Source organism: Pelecanus crispus, chromosome 5, assembly GCF_030463565.1.
Source record: "Pelecanus crispus isolate bPelCri1 chromosome 5, bPelCri1.pri, whole genome shotgun sequence".
Classification (NCBI taxonomy): Eukaryota; Metazoa; Chordata; class Aves; order Pelecaniformes; family Pelecanidae; genus Pelecanus; species Pelecanus crispus.
The window spans coordinates 63,215,352-63,240,829 of record NC_134647.1 but is presented as its reverse complement, the minus strand read 5'-3'; the positions used below and the strand labels follow the sequence as shown (position 1 = coordinate 63,240,829).

The following is a 25,478-nucleotide window of genomic DNA, read 5'->3' as shown; positions in this document are numbered from 1 at the left end:
ATACTTCTTGACCATACTTTCATTTTGTAGCAGTTGGGTTTAAATCCTTTACAACTTTCAGTCCCGGGATTCCAGTCCAAGGAGAGCACTGCTGGCAGTTCATCTGGAAGGTCTGGCCATGAAAACCCCAGTATGTGGTGTTAGTTTTAAAAATAATCAGTTTTGTACTAAATTTCATATCCCGACCCAAGTTAGACACACAACCAGGAGAAAAACAGAGCAATGTGAAGAAAAACAGAGACTGTACTTTTAAATATCGGTAAGGGTTGTACAAAGATGATCTAGGATCATTTATGTTATGCTATGTACTTTGTCAAGACTTCAAAGAGAATTAAAGAGGGTAAAACTGAAAGGCTGTGTAAGAGATGCTTATGGTGCGCCCAAGATCCTTCTTCTTCACGCTGGTTCCTAGATGTCGTCTCCCAAACATAAAGGCTGAGGAGCTGCTTCCCAGCTCTCTGGTGCGGTTGAAGAACAAGTCCTCCAGCTGCTCCCTTCCTTCTGCAAAAACACTTAGGTTCATCACCTGAATAAAAAGCCAGCCTTCCCGTGTGTCAAGACTATGCTTTTCACCAATATTACCCACTGCTACATTTTCCCACTTCTCTTAACTGCTGCAATAGGGACGCAAGCACTACCAGTGCCACGAAGGGATGCATGTGAGCAGGGTCAAAAAATAAACGAGCACCCACTTCCGACAGCACCAGCCGGGGTAAAGCTGAGCCGCGGCAGGCTGCCCGGCGCAGACCAGGCCCTCGCGCGGGGCTAGCACCGGCCCCACAGCGGCTGAGCCCCCAGCGGCGCTGCCGTGTCTCCTGAGGTAAAGCCGCTTGCCCGGCTGTCATTCCCAAATTCCCCGATACCTGCCTCCTGCCACCTCCGAGGTGGACCAGGGGTCCGCGGCCCGCTCCTGTCCCGCCCCCCCCGGCAGGGCCGGTCCCCGGGCGGCACCACGGGCACCTCGGCCCCCGCTGCCGCCGCCACCCGAGGGCCGCGCCGCCGCGGGCGGAGCTGCGCAGGCGCGGACGCCCCCCGCTACGCATGCGCACGGCGCCGCCTGCGCCGCCTTACGGGCGCGCGCGCCAGCCGCCGGAGGCCGGAAGCCGCTTCGAACGCGGAAGCGCGTGCGCGCCGGTTATGTCCAGTAAGGAGCCGCGGGCTCGCGCCAGAGCGGCGGGAAGGGCCGGGCCGGGAGGGGCGGCGGCGGCCCCCACCCCCCAACCCTGTCCGCTCCCTCAGGGCTCGGCGGGCCGCCTCGCTCCCGCTGTCGTGCCCCGGGAGGGCGGGGCGGGGAGCCGGTGTCAGTGCGCAGGGCGGGGGTGCCGCGCCTCCTGTCCGTCGCTTTGCCGGGGTGCGGGCAGCGGTTGGGGGTTGAGGGACGGGGGTCGCCCGGAGCGGGGCGGGAACGAGCTGAGGGGAGGCGCGGTGCCCGCTGGCGGGTGAGGGCGGCTTGGCTGGGTTAGCAGGGAGGCCCGAGCGCAAGTCCCTCTGCAACAGCTCACCCTCGTGTCTCTCTCTGAGGCGGCTGGGGATAGAGGGTGGATGAATGAGGAAATTTGAGACATAAATACGTCTTCTGACAAGGAGTAAGGAAGCAGCGGGTTTATAAAACGGGTATTCCTTCAACAAATGAAATTCTTAATTTAGTGTTTGCATTTTTGAGGAAGGAAAGGCTGCTGAGCTGTGTGCTGACATCTCTTTTAAAACAAGTTTTATATTAAGGGTCGTGCATCCATGACTGACTTCTGTAAGCTTCCCTTTGGCAAGGAGTGGGTGGTTTGTATCGGTGCTATTTATCTGAATCTTCATAGTAGGCAGCATGGAAGGCTAGTGGTTTTTTGGAGCTGTGATTTTCACCTTATGCTTATAGGCAGCATCTCGCTTGAGAGACCCTCTAGTGTTGCCCGTCTAAAGGCAGAAGGTAAAAAGGTTGAGACTGACCAAATCAGCTTTATCATCTCCTAAAAAGTCTTATTCATTTAACGTTGTTACTCATGGCGTAGCAAAAATTAGAGGTCTGTGCTTTAGAATCTAATAAAAGCATGGCTTTTGTTTCAGGAGGTGTGGAATAGTTACTAAAGATGTACAAGAAGTCGGAAAGAATATTTTAAGAACTGCTTTTGAGAGGAGAGAAGGAAGAAGCTCGATACCCCAGAAAATGACAGTTACTCTAAATGTAGGGAATGGCAGAAGGAAATGAGAGGAACAGGGATGGGAGAGTCTGTCTGTAGGTGAGACTGGCATTACGTAGGAATTAAGAAGGTATAATTAATTAAGAATTGTTCTAACTGGAGATAGAAAGGAAGGGCAGATATGATTTATAGAAGGGAAAGGCCAGGCTTGTGACACTTGATTTTGGAAGTAGTATAGGACTCTGGTCTTATTGGACCCAAGTTTAGGAAGCACAAGAGTTCACTTAGGGTAAAATGATCTACAGAGCTGACCTCAGTATCTTTTATGTAGATAAATGTGCCTGTGCTGTGGTTTAGGCACCAGTGGAGCATTGAAAGCATGCACATATCTGTTCATGTTTCTACCTATAGATGGTGATCTGCTGCTGTCATAGATTTATATTGTTAAAGTAACTTTTTTTTTTCTATGGTGGTGGTGTTGGGTTATACCTTTCTGCGAATAGTAAATAAATACGGATTTTGTTTGAGCAGAATAACATAAACATATCTTAGATGTTGCTTGTCTGTTACTAAAACAGCAGTTCAGTACTGCTGCTGTGTGGGATTTTTTTTGTTGCTTTTTTTTTGCGGTGGCAAGTGTATTAAACTTACTTAAATTGGATGATGCCCCTTCTGCAAGGAGAGTCTTTGTCAGTTGAACCCAGGCTCATCCACTCTTCTGTAATGTATCTGTTGCTGACTGTGGAGGGAATAGTGCTACTGCTGCTGATTTGGCAGAAGTACAGCCTTCAGATTTACTGTTGCCTCTCACTGTCAAGACTGGAGTAGTTTCTTCAACTTTTTTTCTGACTCAGACTAAAATATTTTTGATTCTCTGGGTCAGAGTTTGCATATTCTATATTGAGTGTTTTTTGCATAGGGCAACATCATTACTTTCCTGTTTCTTGATTTCTGAGTTTGATGAATGTGGCCTTTAATTTGACAGCTCTATCAATGTTTCTTATTGTTACTGGATCCTTTAGTATGGTAAAGCAAGCTCGGCGGGAGATCAGTCCTGCCTTTTTGGGTAGAAGAATGGAGAAGATCTCTTGAGCCTGGTAGGTTTCATCTGGTGTATCCTCTAGGGAGAGGTAGCTGATAGATAGTGTGCTTGTGCTTGCGAAGGGAGAGGTAGATTTCAAGCCCCTTTTTGAATAGCAGGGAGACTGAAGTAAGATTCATATCAGGGATTTTTCATCGTTAATGCCAGATGTTTGCGTTCCTAGGTCAGCAGTATGCATTTAAGTTTTTAATTATGTACTGGCTCATGACTATATTCCTGTTCAGTTAGTTAGAACACAATACAGAGTTTATGATGGGCTTTGTGCTTTTCTGATGTCTGCAGGAGAACAGACAATACTTGGTCCAGCATAAGACCTGCCAGTACGTAGTTAACTTTTAAATAATTTTTGAATATGTTTAAAGCAACAGAGAGAAGCCTATACCAGATCTGCTTTTTGCATAATTTGGCTGTGGTGTTCATAATCGAGAAAATAAGTGGCATTAACTTAATACTGGGATATTTACTCACTTTTTAAAATCGTATGCTTGTTAACAATTTTCTTTTTCCTAGTGAGTTATTAATCTAGGAATTTTTATAGAGTTTTTTGAAGAGGGTTTTCTTGTTCAGTACTTGTCAAGTATTAGTTTGTGAGCTACTTAACATACGTGATTGGCATGAGTATTTTGACTACCACTACATTTCTATTTCTATATTTCTACATTTCTATACCACTACACTACTATTTCTATGGGTTTCTTGTAGCATCTTGTCACTTACAGGTAAAACATGCTGCATATTTGCATAACAAATTGTGTGGAGCTTATTAAGGTGATGCTTAAGTATGTATGTGTATGTACAGCACAGTGTTGATCTGGTATCTGAATTCTCTTAAGTGCTTTGAAATATTTTACCCTTCTTGCTGTTGTTTTTATGCATTTTGTCTGATGTCTTTTCAGCTTCTAGCTCAGAAGTGGGAGAAATTGCTTCTGGGCAGCATTTGGCTTCATGGTTAGAAATTCTCCAGTACTTAAAACCCCTCCTTATTGCAGTGTGTTTCCAGACACAATATAATAACAGAATGCTTCTGGGTGGGGCGAAGACCGGGACTATCAGTAGTGCCATTAAATGCCTAAGGAACAAAAACACGGACAATATTGTAGCAATGTTTACTGTGTTTTTTCAGGTACCTTTTGGCTTGTTACAAAGACCAGCTATGGAGAAGTGGAGCTTAATGACAATTACTGTTTTACTAGCACTTACTGTACGCTGGACTGTATCGCTTGGTTCTTATTCAGGTAATACATGTTTACGGTCTGTAAAACAACCACATGACGGTGAATTATGGAGCTTGTGATAATTTAAAATAAACTTGCATGTAAAATCATAAATAGGAAGCAATGTGTTATTTCAAGTATTGTGATGTTTTAGTGCCTCTCTGTTTCCCTAAGGTTCATGTAATACCTTGTTTGTATTTTTCTGAAGTGTGCAATGATTAACATCACAGCTGCTTAGAACAAAACGCTGGGGGGGGGGGGGGGGGGGGGGGGGGACCAAACCCAAACTTTTTTTTTGTGTGGGGGGAGGGAAGAGAGGCGTGCCTGTCAGTAATGGCTTAGGAGGGGCCAAAGAACAGCTGGCTGTTCACCCCTATGCCTTTGTTGTTTCAGTAGCTGCAGAATATTATTGCAGTCCAATTGTACACTTGTTTAATCTTGTCCTTTAAGCTCTATAACAGATAAAGCCTTAATTTATATTTAGATAAAACTGTACTGGTGATAATGAAGATGGTGTAAAGGTGACATGGAGTGAGCAATTACAGTCTGCCTTGTAGCTATACTTTCTTAAGATTGTTTACAGCACAAACTAGAGCTATATTCTTTTAATAGATGAGTTTTTCTCCTCCCTATCTCATAATGCTTGCAAAGAACTAGCATGTTTTTTCCAAACCTCTCAATGCTGTTCCTACACTTGGCATAAGCTTGCACAAAGCTTGCTCTCTGCAAATCTTTTTTTTTTTTAAAATGAACCATTACTTTCAATCCCCATCAGCTAAAAGAATCACAAGCTCAGTCAAATTCAACTCTGGTTTTCTGTTAAGGCAATTGGGAGCCTCATTCCCTGAGTAGTTGGAGCTGTTCAGTAGTATTCTGTTGGTTTTAAACTGGTAACTCCTTCATTTGCTTGAAGGAATTTGCTTGAAGATAAGTTGCATGCATACCTTCTTGCACAGTTGGTTTATTTTGAGTTTGCTTTCTGAAAATGCCATTTCATAATCTGAGATCTGTTCTTTAGGTAACTGAGGCTCTCTTCTACTCACCTATATGCAGAAAAACAACCACCTTGTCTTTTGCCACACAATACTAAATTTCTGTTGCACTGCAAGTATTTACAATTACATTGCTAAGTAGTTTTTTTTAAGCTGATTTAATTTGAAATCAACCAAGATTCTGAAAGAGAGTCTTAAATGCCTGAACTAAAATAACATTTTTTTAAATCTTGTTTCATATAGAATGATCATGTAACTTCTGTTGGAATAGGAAAAACTGAGTCTGATCCAGTCCAGCAAATTATTAAAGCATGGGCTTAACTTTGAGCACTGGCTGGCTGAAAAAAAAAAGACAAACATGAATGTTAGAAAGAGCTGTCAAATGCATAAGTACACCAGATTTTTTTTTTTCTCTTTGATTTCCTTCAGATGTAATAAACCTTTAATGATAGGAACAAGAAAAAAAAAATGGGCACGGTAATGTTTAAACTGATGTGCTCCTGTTGTTTTGCTTTCACTGCTGCTCAATGCAATAAAATTGAGCAAAGAATTAGAAGTAGTCATCGTTCTCTGAAGCAGACTCAGTAGAAATGCTGATACGGCATACTCTCACACCATGCGTGGCATGGATGGCCAGAAGCAAGGTTAATTCTGCCCTCTTTTACTGTGTTGACTTGCTGTACAATTCCCATTCTGTTGCTTGCCATCTAGCATGCTTTCGGATCTGCCTCTGGAATTAGGGTCATGATGGGGAGAAAGCAGATAACTAATACCTAGTTTTGAAAGGTTGCCATTTACGATCGCCTTAGATTAGTTGGTCTTGGAGAATTATTGAGGAGAAATTTGGCTTCATAGATTAATGCATAATTTTTTTAAATGCATTGCCAAACTCTGCTAAATGAGTAGAAGCTATGCATGTTGAAAGGCAGCTTCAGATCTTTAAAAATGTCTGTTTCCAGGTAACAATAAAACTGAATAAGGCCACTGTACATCTAAAGTATTTGTGACCCTTTTAAAATAAAATACCCCATTTTTATTAATTCTGAATTCTCTTTGGCTGTGTACTTGATGCTTGCTGTAGGTGGAAGCTAAATATGCATTCTCAAAGTAACTGATGTGTGATCAGTCTCTGTATTTGGCTTTTAGTAATTGAACCTTTGGATTAAGATCTCTTTTGATCATTCTGAAGCCAATTCATTTCTTCTGAGCTTGTGTGACTCCCACAAACATAGATCATGTGAAAAAAATATAGATGGCTTTCCTATATTTTTAAAGAAACTCTTAAATCTCTGTCTGACTAGTGTCAATATTTTGCTGGAAGTACTATCAGTCCAGTTTCTGTTCTTAATGAGCACAGGTTAATAGAAGTAAATAAACTCTATGATAAAGATACTTAGCATACTGCCGTTATCAGAGTTAGGCTTACGTTGAGGGAGTTGGTTATGAGTAGACATCTGAAGTATTTGCACTGATAAAGCTTTTTTCGGGGGCGGGGGGGGGGTGGTGGTGGGAATCTTAGTTTCCTGAGAGACTTATGTATGCATGTGTGAAAGGCGTCCTTTAACATAATTCACTTTGCAGAACTGCTACATAACAATCACTCAGTTGAAAAATGTGTGAGAGGCAATTCCTGTAAACCAAAATGGAGCAGTTATTATTTAGAAAGCTTTGTAGATTGTAAGAAAAAATTCTAAACCTATTCTGTGTACTGAATGGCCTGATTTAGTAAATGGCTCATCTTAACTCTGCATTAAGAATCATGGGGAAAGGGACAGATGCAGCATTGTGGCTAGTGTTGCAAAGCAGGCAACAGAGGAAAGGGAGAGGAATTGGGGGACTTGCAGCAGGTCCTAGTTCTAAGTAAATTTAAAAATAAGGCTGGTTGTTACTTTTAATGGCAAGGTACCACAACACAGCTGAAACACAAGTGAGAACGTGGTCAATTATTATATCCTAAGGAAGTGTAGTAGTTCACACAAAATCAGTATGAGATGTCCATTATGTACATTTTCTTATTTCAGTGAAAGTGCCACATTTTTCATCTACACTTGGAAATAATTTTTTTTTTTTGTCAGATGAGGAAGCAGGTCTTCACAGGGGAATATCTTGATAAATGCTTATCGCAGAAATATCCAGAAAGGCAAAAGAACGCATAACTTTTTTTTTTTTTTTCCTTCCTGTTAGACTGCATATCAGATGAGGTCTCTATTTTGTTCTCAAATATCACAGAGGAATGGAGAATAAAATTAGTAATGTATTAATATGCAGATACCTATGTGGAGAAAAAGCAGAATCTGCGTAAACCAAATAAATTCCTAAATACTGTCATCTCTTTTTAGGTGCAGGAAAACCACCTATGTATGGAGACTATGAAGCTCAGAGACACTGGCAAGAAGTTACTTACAATTTACCCATCAGGCAGTGGTATGTAGTGCTATTGTAGTTCAGGTTACAAAGGGGTAAATGTAATTAAACTTTGGTTTGTATCTTACTTTAATATACCTTTAAGATCTCGGCAACTTCTTCTGTTCTCTGAATGGTTCTAAAAACACTTTTGTAGTAATTTAGTATCACCCTGTTCTTAGGCTGAGGTACCATTTTCACAGAAAAGAAAAACAAGGTAAAATTTGGAACTTTGACTTGCTAGATATGAGCTTGTATAACAAAATATTCTGACTGGTAGGTCTCTCTGTTGTGAAGCTCCAGATTTGTTTTGAATTGTCTGGAAAGATCAAGAAGCAATATTTTAGCAGGTTTATGTAGGAGATCATAGGGAAGCTTGTTCTCCTGGTTTAGAAAAAAATCAGTTCAGCTTCCTGAGTTCCAGTTCTCTAATGCACAAAAACTTTCATGATTATCAGCACTGACAAAACCAAAACAAACTCTGCTCATCTGCCCTAAGCTAAAAGGCAGGGGCATGCCAGTAAATGCAGAGATGTGAATTCTTGTGCTGGATGCACTGGTTTTTTTGCCTGTGAGTTCATTGTTCACACCCGTGTTCTTGATACAGATTTTAAAATGTGGGCACCTGGAATCTAGATGTAAGGATTGTGAACTTAATTTGTACAGATCGCTTAAAACAGTAGGAAAATTACTCCAAATATTTTATTTATTTATTTTTAAATTATTCCTAATATTCCTTAGAGCTTGCATGGAAAGGGAAAAATTATTTAGTCTATATATATGCTACAACACCAATTGGAATACATTGGAACTCCAGGTCACCTTCCAGCAGGGATAGTGGCATTCTGTTTGTCTGGTGTAATTTTTTTCCTCAGCTGTCTGTTGGGGAACAGACCGATATGACAGAACAGAGTATTAATTCAATTGTATTTCTGTAAATATATGTGGGGGCAATTCTGAAAGTATGGCACTCTGTGGAACCCTGCAGATGACTCTGTATTGTGACTTCAGATCATCATGCTGTATCTATATTATAATTTCTCTTCTACATTTTTCTGAGATATCCAAACCCTTCATTGTGCCAGAGTTGGGATAATGGAGAGCTGACATAATAAAAGAGTTGGCAGCTTTGATCCACTCTGCTATGCAGAACTATATGTTCTTAAAATTAAGAGTTATAGCAGTCATTATTTCTAGGCATTCCCAGGGGCCAGATGAAACTATATTGCAGGCTGGGTTTAGCCTATGGGCTGCCAGTTGGGCATCTCGGTCTTGTTGTATTTGCTCTTCGTTTTATTTATAACAGAAGTTTTTTGGATTGGGTCTGCTTTGGGAATTGAATCTCTGGTACAGCAAAGTCATATTCAGTCTTGGGCATTTGGAACAGAACATCTTGACTGACATGCAAGGGATTACACTCTAGAATACTAAGCTGTCTTTCCCCTCCTGTATTACAGAAATATGCAGTGTGAAAAGACGTTATACTCTGGTATGTAAAAATAGTGTTCAAATTTGAAGTTGAGGTTCTAATCACTTGTAGTGCTGTTTCTTGTTTAGAATTTAGAAAAGCAGTCTATGCAGCAAGCATGTGTTCTTCTGTAAATTTGTCTAGGTAAATATAGGTAAATCTTGTGAGGACGTAGTCCTATAAGGTCTCTTGATCTTTTCACAGATTTAATTGGCATGTTTACTGTTAAACAGGCATGTATAGATAATGCAGCTGCATGTTCTGTGCTTATTTTCTATGATCCAGAACAAAGATTTATTTAAAAAAAAAAAAAAAAAAAAAGCTGCAGTAAACTACAGTATGGTTTGTACTTAGTTTCCTTGTGTGAGATTTCTCTGAGCAAGAGGCCAGAATTTAAATGTTTCTTTTTTATATTATTCTTTAGAGCCTTGGCATTATTTATTAAAGGCTGCTTTAAGAACATCCTTTCTTATTATACTGCTAATTAAAACGGTGAAGGCTTTTTTGCTAAATATTACTGGGTATAGGGATTGTTTTTCTTCTGTTGAAACTGTGAGTTTATAGAAGGTAAAATTAAAAAAAAACCCCAAACTGGAAAGTTTACTACTGAGTTGCAGAGTATTACAATCTGCATGAAGAATCTGAACTCCCTTGGCATGAGCAATCTTGAATCATAGGATAAAAAGCAGAGATGCAACTCAAAGAAATATGATTTATCATTAGTTCATAAGATACTTCAGGCAGCTCATAAGGAATTAAAGAAATATCATTTACTACAATAAATGTCAAAAAATGTCTGCATTTGAAGAGAGAAACTGGAAAAGCCAAGAGCTTGCCCCTTGGCATTTAGAGTAGACTAGTCAGTCTATTTCACTGTAAGATACAAAGGGTCTGATGCCTTATTTTTGTAACTTCTGTTTTCTTTGCATAAAACCTTCTGTTTCTCATTTGGAAGAGGTAACTTAATTTTAACTGCTGCCAGCTTTCCATAGAAATACCGACACAATGTAATTACAAATGGGGAAATCCTTTTCCTTCCTTTCATGTGGTCTGCCTGAGTTTTGAGGTAGAACTAGGTAAAGTGGTTGTGGCTGACATACCTGATTGAGGTTCATGACCTTGTGTTGGTTATTCAGGGGGTGTTACTCTGGTAACTTGGTGTTGCCTTCTAAGGAACTTTTTAGCCCCCTTGACTCCTACATTCGTGCTGGCAGAACTGCCGAAGTGCACTTGCTGTGGCATAGTTTTCTTCCAGACCTATGCTGCTTTTTGTTTGTCTGTGTAATATCTTTATGCCACCCTTTTCCACTTCTGTTCAGTTGCTTCCCAGCAGTATAGCTTCAACTGCTGTTTTTTTAGAGTTTTCATATTAAGGTCTGTTGAGTAGAAGCAGTTCACAACTTTGCTACATTACAGTCTGAAAGAGTAGCAGATAAAGTTTAACTATTCAGAAGTCATTGTCACATATTACATGTCCTGTCCAAGTCCAGGAAAAAAGGGATCTAGAATTAATATAAAGAAAAATCACTAGTGAATTCCATTTCTTTTGAAGTTTCTTTTTAACTGCATTGGTTTTATTTCCCTTTTGGCAAGTTGACTGCTGTCTTCTGGAATAATTGACATGCATGAAAAATGTAGGTTTGGTTTGTAGATGGAGGTGAGGACCTGCAAAGCCTACCACATAAACAAATGTAGAGCTACGGTAGATGTGTACAACTATTTTTGTGCAGGCTTTGTCTTAGTCTGGATTTTTGTCAAACTCTGTTCGCATCAAGGATTTTCCCTCTCCAGGTAAGTAAGCTTTAGCAGCTTTTTTAATCTGTTTTGTAAACACAAGTGAGTGTACTCTGAATTACTTTTGTTTTGTTGCTTGAGATCTTTTGTGTGAAGTAAAATAAAGCAGATACAGAAGTTGCTAACTTCTATATTGGATTTTGAATATGTTGATAAAAATATTTGGTTTAATATTCAGCCTTTTCCTTGGGCTGAAACAAAGCTGGAAATGTAGATCCTTCTTTAATTTTTTTTTTTTTAGGTACTTCAATACAAGTGATAACAACCTACTGTACTGGGGCCTTGATTATCCACCTCTTACTGCCTATCACAGTTTTGTATGTGCTTACATGTAAGTTCATTATTTTAAATACTTATATCTGTGGGAATGCAAACCACCAAGTTCCCAAAGTCACCCCTTCCCCCCTTCCCCCCTTCCCCCCTTCCCCCCTTCCCCCCTTCCCCCCTTCCCCCCTTCCCCCCTTCCCCCCTTCCCCCCTTCCCCCCTTCCCCCCTTCCCCCCTTCCCCCCTTCCCCCCTTCCCCCCTTCCCCCCTTCCCCCCTTCCCCCCTTTCCGAGGAGAGAAACTAGTAGGTTAAAAAATACCAATCTGGGCAGCTGATGAAATGGCACATACTGTTTCCTACTTTAAAGCTAGGGAAATAGATTTTATGTGTGTCCCTATTGCTTAAAATTAATACTGCTATTTTTCTGTCTTGTAATTATTGCAAGGGGGACTGAAGGATTACATTCTTCTTGTTGCCAGGTCTGTAAATTTTAGCAGGTTTAGATGTGACTTAAATATTTAGCTTTCCATATAAGCCGCTGTTCGGTCAGTGATGCACAGAGAAAAGTGCTGTAGGAATTGGGCGCATCGCATGGGAAAGCTCTCGTGTATTGAGAGCCCAAGTGACATTTGATGACTGGATATCATGTAAATAGAATTCTGTTATTGGAATACTTTTTCCACAAGGGCTTTTACTGCTGTTGGAATGAGACTTATGGAATAAGAATGTAGGTTAAAGTGCACAGGCACAGTTATGTGGGGCATCTATGTGAACTGTAAATGGTTTATATTTAATACTTAAGTATGAAAGGTATTTACAATTGTTTTTTTTAAAAGTCAGTGGAACTAGACTGAAGGTGGTTATCTTGTCCTAATAAATATGCTATTCCATTTTTACTGTTTTCAAAGATTTTTTTTTTCTTAATTGTGAAATAGCAGCTGAAGTCTATAGTGTAAACTGATCTAGTGGTGAGGAAAATCTTTCATTGATCACTATTGCTTTTTGAAATATTTCTTCTCATACATCTTGATTCTTGGAATATGCTCCTGTGCATGTCATCTTTATTGCTGAAAGGAGTGTAAAGGGAAATGAGAACTGTCTACATTTTGATGTGTCTGTACTTTGTTTTACAGTGCAAAGTTAATAAATCCTGATTGGATTGCTCTGCACACATCTCGGGGGTATGAGAGTCAGCCACATAAGTTATTTATGCGTACAACAGGTAGGAAAATTATATTTCCTTAGGATGATTGTGCAGATTTGTCTCGCTTACTAATTTAGCATGTTTAATATCATGCAGCTTTTCTGTCTTCATCAGTTTACTCTTGGTTATTTGACTTGGGTGGCTTTGCAGGTCCATTTTTGAACCAAACTCCTGTGTTCTTTTCTCTTCTGCCATCATTTGTGAAGCTGATGAATATAAATTATACAAACAAGTTTTCAACCTAATTGATTCAGTAAAAACTAAAACAAAGCTACTTTTTTGTAGCGTAGACCCATTTTTTGAATTTTGAAAATAGTATTGTTGTTTTCCCTTCCATTCTGATAAATATGCTTTTCATTTTCAGCTTAGCTTGTTTTTACTGTAAAATTATTTTGCATGTAGACTGACTTCACAGCCTCTTGAGGTCTCAGATCTCTATTATGAACTGTATACTTTATCTGAAAAGGAGAGGTATTTGATATTTTTAAAGATGTCACTTTTCTTTCCAACTGTCACCATTTCCTAGAGATAAACATCTGTTAACAAAAAAGCAAAAATGTATTTTACCACTTTTATCCTAAATTTCATTTTCCTGAAGTCACCAGTCTTCTGACTATTTGATTATTTTGAACTGCCTCTACATAGAAAAGGGTAAAACAAGTGCAGAAAGAAATCTGTAGATAACTTAATTCAGTAACTGTATCAGTAGGACAGCAAACAACGTGGCCAGTGAGCTCTTGTTCTCTAAGCAATGGCAGATGCCATATTATCCTGTTACTGTTTTCTTTCCTTTTAAATCTGTCTTTTGCTTTGTGTAACACTAGAGTTCCACAAAATGCTTTCTGATTGCAGCAGCAGAATTTGTTGTTCATGAATAGCTTTTCTGTACTTCACAAACCTCTCAGTCTGGTCTCTAGTAATTGATTGAATTGAAAAAAAAAAAAATCACTAGAACTTAATTACCCTTGAAATGGTCTTTATTAATTTTGAAATCAACTCACTTGACAAACCACTGATGGATCTAGGAGAACTGATAAACACTTCTTGACAATAGCCATTAGAAGAATGCATTAAAATAATTCAGAATGGTCAATGTCAGCTGTTGGTATTACACCTTTATTTTAAGTGTCAGTGTATTTGTTTTGCTAACACCTTGGGTATATTTGTTTAACTGTGGCTTAAGCCTGCAAAACAATTCATCACTAAATAACTGATGTCTTTAAACATTTTCTTCCAAAGTCCATGACTAAAAAGAGGGAAAGTATTCTTTCTCTGTTGGAATAAATGCACATTTTCTGAAACCAGTTTATAGAAATCATCTGAGATTTTTCTCAGGCTCTTAAGACAACACTCAAGAAGAATTTACCTGGTGGTTTAAGTGTGAGCAGGAGTTGACATAATTGTAGGCAGGTGAACTTGCTGGTTCTCTTTTGTTGTTGACCCTCTTACATATATTTGCTGTAGGCAGATGATCAAAGCCAAAAAACTAATTTTAGTCTATTAATCCATATCACTAGTAATTCACACAGATACATTGGAGGTTGTCATAATCTAGAGCTTCTTAATTGTGTTTCCAGACTATCTGTTCCATCAAACAACTTGACTGGATCTAGTTGTAGTTGATTTCTTTTGAGAATTAAGAATGCCTTCTCTCATTTTGGCATGTGAGGAACTAGAGTGTGCTCCCTTATTGACTGAGGCTGTGCCAGAAGCCAAAACAGCTGAACACATGGAAGCAGCAGCTTTTGGACATCAGAAATGATAGCATTAGAAACATTAACAAGATCAAATTCTGTAGACCTATTTCTTTTTGTCCTTTGAAGTGGAACTACCCAGTTTATCCTAATGAAGAACTTTCTGATTTTTTATATGTTTATTGGCTTATATTTTTTCCTTGTCTTTCCCCAAAAAATTGAAAAAATTAGCTTTGCTGTAACTACTGAACCTGAGCTATCTTTAAAACAATGAAACATACTGTAATGTAATGTAAGACAATAGAAAAGCACATTCAGCTGAAACTATAGTCACATGAGTTTTGAACTTCCGTTAGATTGACTAAAGTGAAGTTTTCAGTGAGGATACAGATGCAGACCCCACGTTCAAAAGGTAGGCAACTACTCTCACACCAACACTGTGTAGTTGTTAGCATCTGAGTTTTTTTACACTGGATACAACCAAGATATGGAGCATTGAGAAGCAGAGTCAAGGATTCACAATCCAGATAAAAATATACAACTTGAATAGCATTAAGATGAGGTATGTGGGAGGATTCTAATGTAAAGTTAATCTTTATTTTTCAGTGTTTGTTGCTGATTTGCTGGTTTATATTCCTGCAGTTATTTTATATTGTTTTTCCTTGAAAGAAACATCTACTAAAAAGAAGGCAAGTATCTGGTGTGTGTGTAAATTAAAAACCAAAGAAAACGTACAGTGAAAACAGGGTAGAAATGTAACAGTATGAGAATTAATTGAAGCCATCGCCATGTTCTGTATTTTAATTGATGTAAAACTGATGACAATCAGTGTATCTCGTATTGAAGGCTTTTCCATTAAAAAGAAAAAAGCCATTAACTTACCTTACAGCAATTATTTTAGTGCTTTCAATAACAATAACAAGATGCTCTGAAGTTTAGTAGCCATGAACTCCTGAATTATATTTCTTTCTGAATTTATTACTTGGGTGGCAAAACCAAGATTTGTGCTGTGACATGGGGGAGTCTAGGAACTGCTTTGTCTTGCACACTCCTTATGGTAGAACCAATACATTTTGAAATAATAAGTCTCTGATACATTTTGAAATAATAAGTCTTTGGATTTTTGGAGTGGTTCCAACGTTTAAGATGGGTGTGGGTGATCTTTGAGCTGGCTGGCAAAGGGCAGGCTGGTAGCTGTTCAGTATTTTCTTATTTATGGAAAATCTTTGTCCTTTTTTATTCCTCAAAATATTACTGACAGAAGATTACTTGTAGAGAAGATGATTCCTACATATAGGATGCACCATGGAGGGGCAAACTTCTGTACTGGAGAAGTAGTATAAGTTCCTCTGTCTAATGTCTAACTTAGAAGTAATTATTTTCCCCTCTCTCTTTTTGATCCTTCTTTCCAGGTTTCCAGTGCTCTCTGTATACTGCTTTATCCAGGCCTCATTCTTATTGACCATGGGCACTTCCAGTATCCTTGTTCTGCAGTGAAATGAATTTCCATTTACAAAGTAACACTGTTCTTTAGTACTTGTCTTTAGCTGGCAAGACGGTTACCTTTGTATATGAAGTCATCTGTGGGGCTTCTGCCTCTCAGTAGAGAAAACTGTAAGTCTGAAATATATTGGAGATAAATAGTTGATATTGGGACAAATCAATCCAAACATAAATAGCATTCTTTCCGTGCCTTAAGCTTGTATTTCTGTCAGTCACTTTGTTGCAGAAAATGTCAACGGTACTATGACAGTGAAAAGAGTGATGGCTTGTGCTCCTGTGATTTGTGTTTGGAAAGAGAATCACCTTGGATCTTCTTGCAGATGGCAGAGGAGTGTGTCAAGTGTAGTTGTGTAAAATGTTCAGTTCCGTAAAATATGCCATTCTGTCTTGCCTTTACAATTACTTGAGACTGAATTCACTTCATTTAATGCCTAATCATTTAAAAGCTAGACATCTAATACGAGTTAGGCCATCAGAGCTAACTAGTCAATTTTGGTGGCAGACACCTTCACAGGTGGGTCTTTTTTAGTAAGATTTCTGTTTTTATACTTGGTTTGTACATCAACAAGCAAATGCTGTTACTCCACTACTCCAGGCTGTGCTGCTCAGTGCCATTGAGCCAGAGGGACACAATCCTGGAGTTGTAATAAAGGTGGATATTTAAATATTCCAAGGAGATACTGAATCTCAGCATCTACTACTAAATGAAGTTTTGACAATCAATAGTTTACTAATTTGTGGTTTTCTTCCAAGAGAGTACCTGGTGACCTTGGAAGATGATGTATCTTAGAAAGCAGATTTTGAAGGAAAAAGAAAAAAATCATAGTGCTATTGGATATTTGAGTTACAGTTCAGGAATTCTGACATTCTATTTTTGACCTGACTCTTTAAAATGTAGATCATCTGGAGACATCACTTACAAGAGTGGGAATGGGAATTAATGTGTTCATCTTAGGGGAGAGAAGCTAGTGGTCAGAAGAAGACACAGGGTTACAATTTTCTAATACGTGAAAGATGTACAAAGAAGGCAGCAATAATCTGTTCTGTGTGTCTTATGTTGGATAGGGCAAGAAGTAATGGCCTGAATTACCACAGAGAATATTTATACATGGAAATATCTTTTGAACCATGGTTACAGTGAATGCTAGAATAGATTGTCTGTGGATGTTGTGGAATCTGCAGCACCTAGACCTTTTGAAGAGGTTCGGCAAACCTCATGTCAGGAATGACACAGGTGCAGCAGACACTGTGTTGAAGCAGACACATGCAGACTATGTTCTGTATAGTCTCCTGTGGTCTCTTCCAGCCCTGTGACTTTACCTGAATAACTTCACTGTTTGTGACCAGCTCCTGAGAAGGCGAGAGATTTACTTAACTTTAACTGCTGCTGCAGGTCTCTGCAAGATCACAGCCTTTTGGTATAACAATTTGTTGATGAGATTTCAAATACACATGGTGATTTTCAGTGGGAAATTTGAGTGGGCTGAAAGCAATGTAGACAATCTGAATGTGTTATCACAGCTATTTATACTGACAAAGAGAAAACAAAATATTGTGAAATTTCTGACAAGTATCTCTCATTGTGTAAAAGTAACAGTAAAAGACAAAGCTAATCTTTTGTTGCAGTTTAATAGTGAGTGTAGTTTAATCTCTTCAAACTCTACTGAGCTTGGGAACCTGTTCTCAAAGTCATAAGGAAGTAATGTTGCTTTTAGTAACTATTATTCATTGCTTGTACAGTATTAGCAGCTGAGGGAACTGATCATGGATGTGGGTGCATTGTGAATATAATATAATTACAAAAACCTTGGGAGTCCTTGAACTAAATAATATATAATTTAAATACTGACGTATTTGAATATTCTGCACATATCTTTTGGGAGCTGGGAGGAGACACTCTTGAAAGCTTTATCCTTAATCATGTCAATACCAAGAAAAAAATATTTATCCTGATGCGTCTTACCAAGTAGTGTCACTGTCACCAAAAGCTTGGTTGACTGAATATACATTACATGTATATTTAACACACACACACACAATTTGTCCTCATTTTTGCCTGTGCAAGCTTAAACATATAAAAATTACACTTGAAACAGAAGTAAAGTTATTTCTGTCTGTGAACACAGTAGTCACAACCGGCAATGTGTTTTTAGAACTAAGTTGGAAAAACTTATTTTGCATGCTATTTTACTGTTGTCCCTCAGGGCATTCGTTACTGACTTCTAGTACTAAGATGTGTATCTTGTCCTTGACATAAAAAACCATATACAACTCAGTGAGCCTTGGCTTTGCCTTGTGGGGTGTACTTTATTTGTCTTATGAATGGGACCTTTTGGGGTCAGTGGCATTTTGCTTGGCCTTAAATTATAAGCAAATGGAACTCTACCATTCTCTGCCCTTTTTTTGCTATTTACTTGGAAAGTGCTTCAAGAAGGGACTGAAAGGAAAGGGGTAAGTGACTTGAGACCATTTTATCTTTCTCAACAGTATGTCCAGGCAGCTTTGTACTGAGAATGTGGTTCTCCTTATTTGCATGTGGTCATTTCTGAATTAATTTCTAGTGGAAGGTACTTACCTTGTTGTGATGTATTCCTCTCATGCAAAATAAACATTTCTTGTTGAGATCTACATTAAGTAATTCTGCTGAACAAATAGTGAAATCTTTTAAGGTGTCCTTTCTTAGCACTCTTCATTCTGTAAGCTAAATTGCGTGGGCTGTGGTGGGCAACCTGATTAGGTTGGCAGTAGTAGCTCTGTGGTTCTCATGGATCGTTCTCACTAATCTGGGGATGATGAACTTTCTGTGGTACCGGTAGCTCTTTTTGTTTAGATTTGTTACCTTCGGTTCTGTATCTCTTTTAAAAAAAAGGTTTACGCTATAAACTAAGAGCTGACTTTTATTACCAGTAGCTGGATTTATCTTTTCTGATGTAAGCTTTTCTTTTGATTGCAGATTAGTATTGTTAACTAAAATAGCAGGGACAGTGGTGGTTTCCTTCGCTGTCTGCTGGCTCCCGTTCTGTACCGACATGGAACAAATCATGCAAGTACTCAGAAGACTCTTTCCCATTGACCGAGGCTTGTTTGAGGCATGCATGTTTTCTTCTCCCCCACCCCACTGTAAATGTTCTGTATTCTTAGATCCCTTGAGAAACCTTCATCGTGACCTTTAGGGATTTCATGTGGGAGACACACCACAGAACTAGTAATTTGAGATGGCTTCTTCAGCAGTCATTTCTTGCCAGTTATTTAATCCAGTATTTAACCCCAGCTCAGCTGGCATCTTCCAGGATATTATATGAGTAGACAACACTTATCCCATCATCAAACCCATACTTCAATCCATACATTTTTCCATTGAAATAGATTCCATAGTAATTGACAGTGTCAGAAGATGTAACCTTAAAAGCTAACAGCTTCAGTCTCTGTCTTTGGTTCTGCTCAGATACTTTCAACAGGATTCATTATTTAAAAGAAAATTAAAAATAGTGTTTTGGGTGCAGCCTAGAACTTCCTTTTTGACCCACCTTGTATTTTCAGTGCAAGCTTCCACAGTATTTTCCAAAAGTTTTAGGCCGGTTCTGCTTTTACTTTCCTCAGGCTATCAACATTTGCATGCTGCATTGTGCTGAGTATTGCAGCCTTAATCCAGTAAAGCAATTACTCATTTACCTAATGCTAATGCCACAGGAGTCTCGCTGATGAAAGAAAGGGTACTCGTTTCCCAAGTAGCAGTGAGTTGTTGTTGTTTTGCTTAATTAGGGCAGGAGTCTTAATATTACACTTTTAAAAGCAGATTCTCAACTTCAAATTTAACCAATAAAATGAAGTTTTGAATTTTCAGTTTTTGGTGTCACAGGGATTTAAGCAAATGCTTACATAGTTTGATTTGTCTTAAGTTTTCTTTTAATCTTTAGATACAAATAATTTCGTGACTGGCACTTTTCTTCAAAAGATAATGCTGATGTACCACAGGCGGCATTTTATTTAGGCAGCGGTACAGAAGTGTTCTCAGTGTATTCTCTGCTAGTTTATTTAAAAAAAAAACAAATGCCCCCTCCCAAAAAAGACTACCACCACCCCCAAAACCAAACCAAAACACCCCCCCACACCTCCCCCCCCCCAAATGCTATTCCTTGGGAATTCTCTGGAATTTATAAATAAATAGCTCTGGTCACCACACTTTTTATTCAGTACAAAGTTTAAAAATAAAATCTGTAAATGACAATAACCAGTGAGTCCAAAAGAGCTTAAGGATTTTAGTCTAATATTAGCCCAAATATTTTCTGAGTTGATCAGAGGAGTGACTTGCTGGATGCTAATCTAGATAAAATGAGAAATTGTCCACGTAAGCAATGCACAGTAAATTTATACTGGGGTGCGTGTAACAGGTTCTTTGAATTGGTTCCCATTTACAGAAGCAGTAACAAATGCTGATGGTTGTAAAATCGTATTGGCTATTAAGTAGGCGTCCCGTGTGTTTGCTGGTGCTGCCAAACCCTCTGTTCACTTGTAATCCTCAGCAGATTTGAAGTGCATATTCTGTATTGCTAGTGAGCATATGAGGAAGATGGCTCAGTTGTTGGTGCTAGTAGCTTTCTTGCTGTTATGTCTACACAGCTGTGATTCAAGCAGCTGTTTAGGGATGAGTTTCGCGAGCATGATAGCTGTAGTTACAAATTTAATTTTGAAAGTGATCCTAGCACAACTGCTAATGTCTTTAGACTTCTTGATTTATTAGAGGTTAACTCTGTCACTGCTAGCAAGCAGTAAGCACAGCTAAATACATTCAGGTAGGTAATGAAATGTGACAGTATACCGAAAGTCTTCACATTTGAAAAAAGATTCATATATGCCAGTGTTTAATCAGGGACAGATAGTTTCAGAGCCTTATTTTCACAAAATGTGTGATCTCATGAGTTGAAGTAGTCTCTTGTGCTGAAGGAACTATTTCTCAGTTATTTCAGAACATGTTTTAATTGAGTCTCATGAAACTTCCAATTTTTGAAGATCAGAATAACTTGAAGTACATCTAAGAATATGATGTATATCTTCAAGTGTCTTTTTGGAGTATCATGGTGAAAGCCCAACAATCCCCCACCTCCCAAGCTCCATTACTGTCACAAACATAAGTTTAAATGAATATAATTATCACTAATTACCCTTTTTCCCCCCCCCTCCAGGATAAAGTAGCCAATATTTGGTGCAGTCTAAGCGTCCTTATAAAGATAAAGAATATAGTATCACCTCAAACTCAACTAAAACTCAGGTAGGACATAACTGAAGTGCTTTAGGTAGTTTATTTGTATTATTTTTTGTAAAAAGAGTAATTTTTGTCAAAGAATTGTGAGAAGTGGTGTTTAAAATCTTGAAAACATGTTTTCTTTCCTGTACTGTCCTTCTCTCCCAAGTGATAAGGTTTTCTCCAAGTACTGTTAGGTATATTTATGACTGAAAAATTTTCTGCATGTTTATATAGTGATTTAAGCTACTTGGTTAAAATTTGCATGCTTTCCTCTTCAAAGAATTAACTCTTTTAGTGCTCTTAGAAGGCAGAGTTCACAGTTCTGTTTTTTGACTAAGTGAAAAATTCGAGTCTAGGTCTACAGAATCTGAAATATTAATGGAAATGCTTTATTCCTTTTTCAAAAACACTTATGTCAGTGAAGACCATTCAGTGCCCTGCTCTTGTGATTGAGTCTCCTTGAGTGATTTTTGTATGTCTGAAAATTACAATTGAATTCCTAACTTACATAGTTTTCAAAAGCGATTATATGATATCATGGATGTAGTTACTCATGTATTAAAACTGTTTTTCTTACAATATTCTTTAGTTTTGTTGTAACATTCCTGAGCCTGCTTCCTACTTGTATAAAACTAACTGTCCAGCCTTCTCTCCGAGGATTTAAATTTGCTTTGGTAAGTGTATGTTCTTAATTGCTCCTTGTTTTATATCCAGCACTGGTGTGTGACCAACAGTTCTACTCACAGTCGCTGCAATGTGCAGAAGTGAGTGTACCATTAAATGCTGTTCTGTTTCTGCCGAAGAGTTCGGTTAAAAAGTGTTTTGCTATCGCATGTCCAGGGGGCCTGACCTGTCTTTGAAATCTAGACTTTTTTCCTTAGCCTCAGTTTTCTGTATTTAATGCTGTATTTTTATTATCTTCCTCTGAAGAGTCTTCAGGAGATTCCGTACACATTAAAGCCTCAAATAGAGTTGGAATTTCTCCTTTTTTTCTTTACCTTCCAAAATGCTAGTTTTTCTTAATGCATTGACTGCAAAATTCAATAAAAAAGTCCCGAGATGGACATCATAAGCTCATTAGCAGTTTGAAAAGAAAATGATACTATTTTCCCAAATGTTTGCCTTTTCTTAGTCATATTATATCATTGAATTTAAGCACATTAACATGACTTACATGGAAAAGTCAGTTTTCCTTGAAATCAAAATTATATGGAGCTGGTACAAAGGTTTCAAGAGTTGGACGATAATTTCTGGTTTTAATTTTATGTGAGTACTGTTTGAGAGTATATTGCAACATTGCCTAAAACTAACTTTTATCCTTTCTAAGAATTGGTTTATATTTTACAGTGTGATTTTTTTTGTTGTTGTTGTTTGGTGGGGGAAAAAACCAGCAATTTGTTTACTTTGATGTACTGGCTGTTCATGATGATGAGCAAAATTTTATGTCAAAAAGTTGGGTAGTTCTCACCATGACTGAACTTTGCCAGTACTTATGCATGTGAATATTGTGTTTACTTGGTGGGGATACTCTTGTCAGTAAAGCTAAGCAAGAGTGAGGGCTCTTATATGAAGTATTTTCTGAATAATTCTGGGTAAACTTTCAAACAATGTATTTTTTTAGTATGCATAGGTGGTTACAGAAGCAGCTCTGTGTATTTGTAGATTGCACTGGAGTAAATGTAGCAGTTAATTAGAAAAATCAGATCATTTAGCTCACACATTCATGTAAAGTCTATGCCAGCAGAGAAACTAAAACAGTGTTGTGCATTGCAGTCACATATACTAATATATCTCTGCTTTCCTTTTCTAAGGTTAGTTGTGCATTGTCATTTTTCCTGTTCTCCTTTCAAGTACATGAAAAATCTATTCTTCTAGTGTCAGTGTAAGTAAATTATTTTTCTGTGGATATCTTTTGGTCTTCTTTTCCTCATCTTGTTATTGCATGCTCCTTTCTCACAAATATATCTGATTTTAAAAACTCTACACATTTGCTTTTCTGAGTAACTTGTAAATGAAAGTATATAAATGCAACCATGCTGGTGTCTCCTGCTTCACTCATGTCTCCGGGCCGGTGCTCTGACTGCATTTCCTGGAGTACGATGTGGCACAGAGCATAGCTGTTTGTCCAGGGGACAGACTGGCTGTGGGGCTGGTTAAGGCGATGCTGCCATGGACAGCAGTCTTGTACTTAGCTGCCCAGCAAGGCTGGAGCACGGTGGCCAGTTGAACTGGGCGATTGATCCCTCACTAACAGCATTGGTAAAGGGGCCTTCTCTCCCTGTGTCACTAAGGTGTGTTTTTTCCCATCCCCTGCCCCAAAGGAGATGAGGGCAGCAGGGGCAGTCAGCAGCTTTGCTCTTCTGCATGGATGTCCTTCGTGTACCTGAAAGTAATGTTTGATAAAGGAAGATTTGGAGAGGCAGCCCTCTTAACGCTTCCCGTTCATGCCTGACAGAAAGGCTAAACTGGTGGTTGGAGAACTCCTGTTACCTCTGTAGGCAGTTGTCTAGAAGTGGCAGTACAGGTGCTCCTCAAAGCCCACAAGAAGCCTGGCTGCCGGTGCCTGCCAATGGTACGCGCTGTAAGCGTTCTGCCGAGCCACTCTCCTGCTGCAGACCCCCGTGCGGGGCAGAGCATTTGCATGTTGGGTTCAGGGTGCTGTAGGGGGAAGCAGGGTGCCCCAGCAGAGGATGCAGCGCTTTGGGCACTGCCTGTTCCCGGACTTTCTCAGCCTGCGCCAGTGGGGCAGAGGAGTGGGAGCGCAGCATCCATGTGAAAAGTTGAGAGGACGAAGTGATGTCACTTCAGTGTTTGCATATCTATTTTTCCTCTTTTCATTCTAGACCAGTCTGCTTACTCATAAATGAAATCCCTTTTATGGCTACGTGGTTTTTACTTGTATCAACTTTCAGGTGAGTTGGACACTATTTTAAAACCGTGTTCTTTGCCCATTCTAGTAAATAAATGTATTCTTTTTCCTCTTCTCTTTACATTCTTCATAAAGTGCTCAGAATGAGCACTCACTTCTGCGGGTAATTCTGTTTTAACAGCATGTTGCCTCTTCTACTGAAAGATGGGCTGCTGCTGGCCTACGCTGTGACAATGCTGGCATTCCTGTCAGTCTGCGTGGCTTCCTTTTCCATATTTGAGAAGACTTCAGCAGAGGACCTGCAGTTGAAACCATTCTCCCTTTCCCTGAAGGGATATGTTTCTTGGTTTAAGTCATTTCCCAAGATTGTCAGGAGTCTGGTAAGCAATTTTAATTCCTATAACTTACTTGCAGCTCTTCATGGTACTGAAGTACTTGCATAAACCAGTTTTATGTCCGTAACTGTGTATAAAGCCCCAAACAGGGAAAGCCACACTGTCTCTGTGTAGAGGTGTACTATCATTTTTTTCTGCAATGTCATCTATGTATAGATTGAAGAATACAAAGCACCCAAGTAATGAAAGTAACAGCTTACTCGTTTGAGATGTTAAATCACCATTAGCTAATATATTACTCCTTATCTTACAGTTTCTTCTTTCCCTAACCCTGATGGGCGCCCTGTCTCTAATGAGCGCTGCAGTGCATCCTCCACAGAGGTTACCGGATTTATTTCCTGTATCTGTGTCCATTATTTCTTGTTTACACTTCTTATTATTTTTGGTGTATTTTAATGTTGTTATACTCTGGGACTCAAAGAATAGTAGAAGTCAGAAGAAAATCAGTTAATCAACCCATGAAGATCAAGGACTAAACTGTGAAAGGACAGAGTATTTTCAGTGAACGGTGTCTGGCATTGCAGGTAAACCTGTTTGTGATGTAATACAAATCCTGTAACCTGATGAAAATCAGGAAACACATCAGGCATATTTAAACACAAAATCATTGCAGACTGTTTTAAAGGAGGAGTATTTTGAAGAACACTTGGAAATGTGATTTGGTGTGTTGTTTTCAGAAGTGTAATACTTTTGTTACCATTTGTAAACTTAAAATACCTAATAAAGGACCAAATTTTGCATTAATGCTAAAATACCCCGGCTGTATTAGCAAAACAGCAAACTGTTTTGTTAGCATTAAGTTTACACATTTCCCAGCATAAAAAGCGTAAGCAAGTGAAGTAGTGCAGGTTAAGTAGAAACTCTTGACTGGTAGCTCTTAAGTTGCCTTGCTGAATTGTTTTATGACTTAAACTGTCTTGTGCAGTGAGTCACTGTGCTCCATCGTTGTTTCATATAGCAAGCTGCAGTTCATCCTGGCTGTTGCTGTGTGTCAGTGCAAGGCACTCTCTGGGTGCTGTGATCTAAGCAGAGCACTTGGTTCCTCAGCTGATACTGTAGGGAAGAAAACTCAACCTGCCAGCAGTGTCACTGGCTGGAGAGCCATGGGCCCAGCCACAAGATGGACCCAAGTTCTGTAGCACACCTGCACAGCAATTCTGCAGCAGCTTCAGTTCCATCCACAGGCTTTTGGTTTTC

At 39.0% G+C, this 25,478-nt stretch overlaps 1 protein-coding gene across 1 annotated transcript; it reads left to right on the top strand.

The window, feature by feature from the left end:
• Window positions 1-4,387: 4,387 nt before the first annotated feature.
• Window positions 4,388-24,732, top strand: ALG6 (ALG6 alpha-1,3-glucosyltransferase). Its single transcript, XM_075711324.1, has 14 exons — window positions 4,388-4,469; window positions 7,780-7,864; window positions 11,347-11,436; window positions 12,505-12,593; window positions 14,876-14,958; window positions 15,682-15,746; window positions 18,038-18,223; window positions 18,726-18,861; window positions 20,956-21,041; window positions 21,607-21,691; window positions 22,829-22,899; window positions 23,861-23,929; window positions 24,068-24,266; window positions 24,535-24,732. Exons 1-14 carry the CDS (start codon window positions 4,388-4,390, stop codon window positions 24,730-24,732), a joined length of 1,524 nt encoding a protein of 507 aa, XP_075567439.1.
• Window positions 24,733-25,478: the final 746 nt, after the last annotated feature.

Bases quoted from the DNA above. Each gene is read 5' to 3' on its own strand.
- ALG6 (XM_075711324.1), top strand. From the start codon at position 4,388: ATGGAGAAGTGGAGCTTAATGACAATTACTGTTTTACTAGCACTTACT. The intron at 14,959-15,681 runs GCAAGTATCTGG...CCTTCTTTCCAG, and splicing joins AAACATCTACTAAAAAGAAG to GTTTCCAGTGCTCTCTGTAT. The intron at 21,692-22,828 runs GTAAGTGTATGT...TCCTTTTCTAAG, and splicing joins GAGGATTTAAATTTGCTTTG to GTTAGTTGTGCATTGTCATT.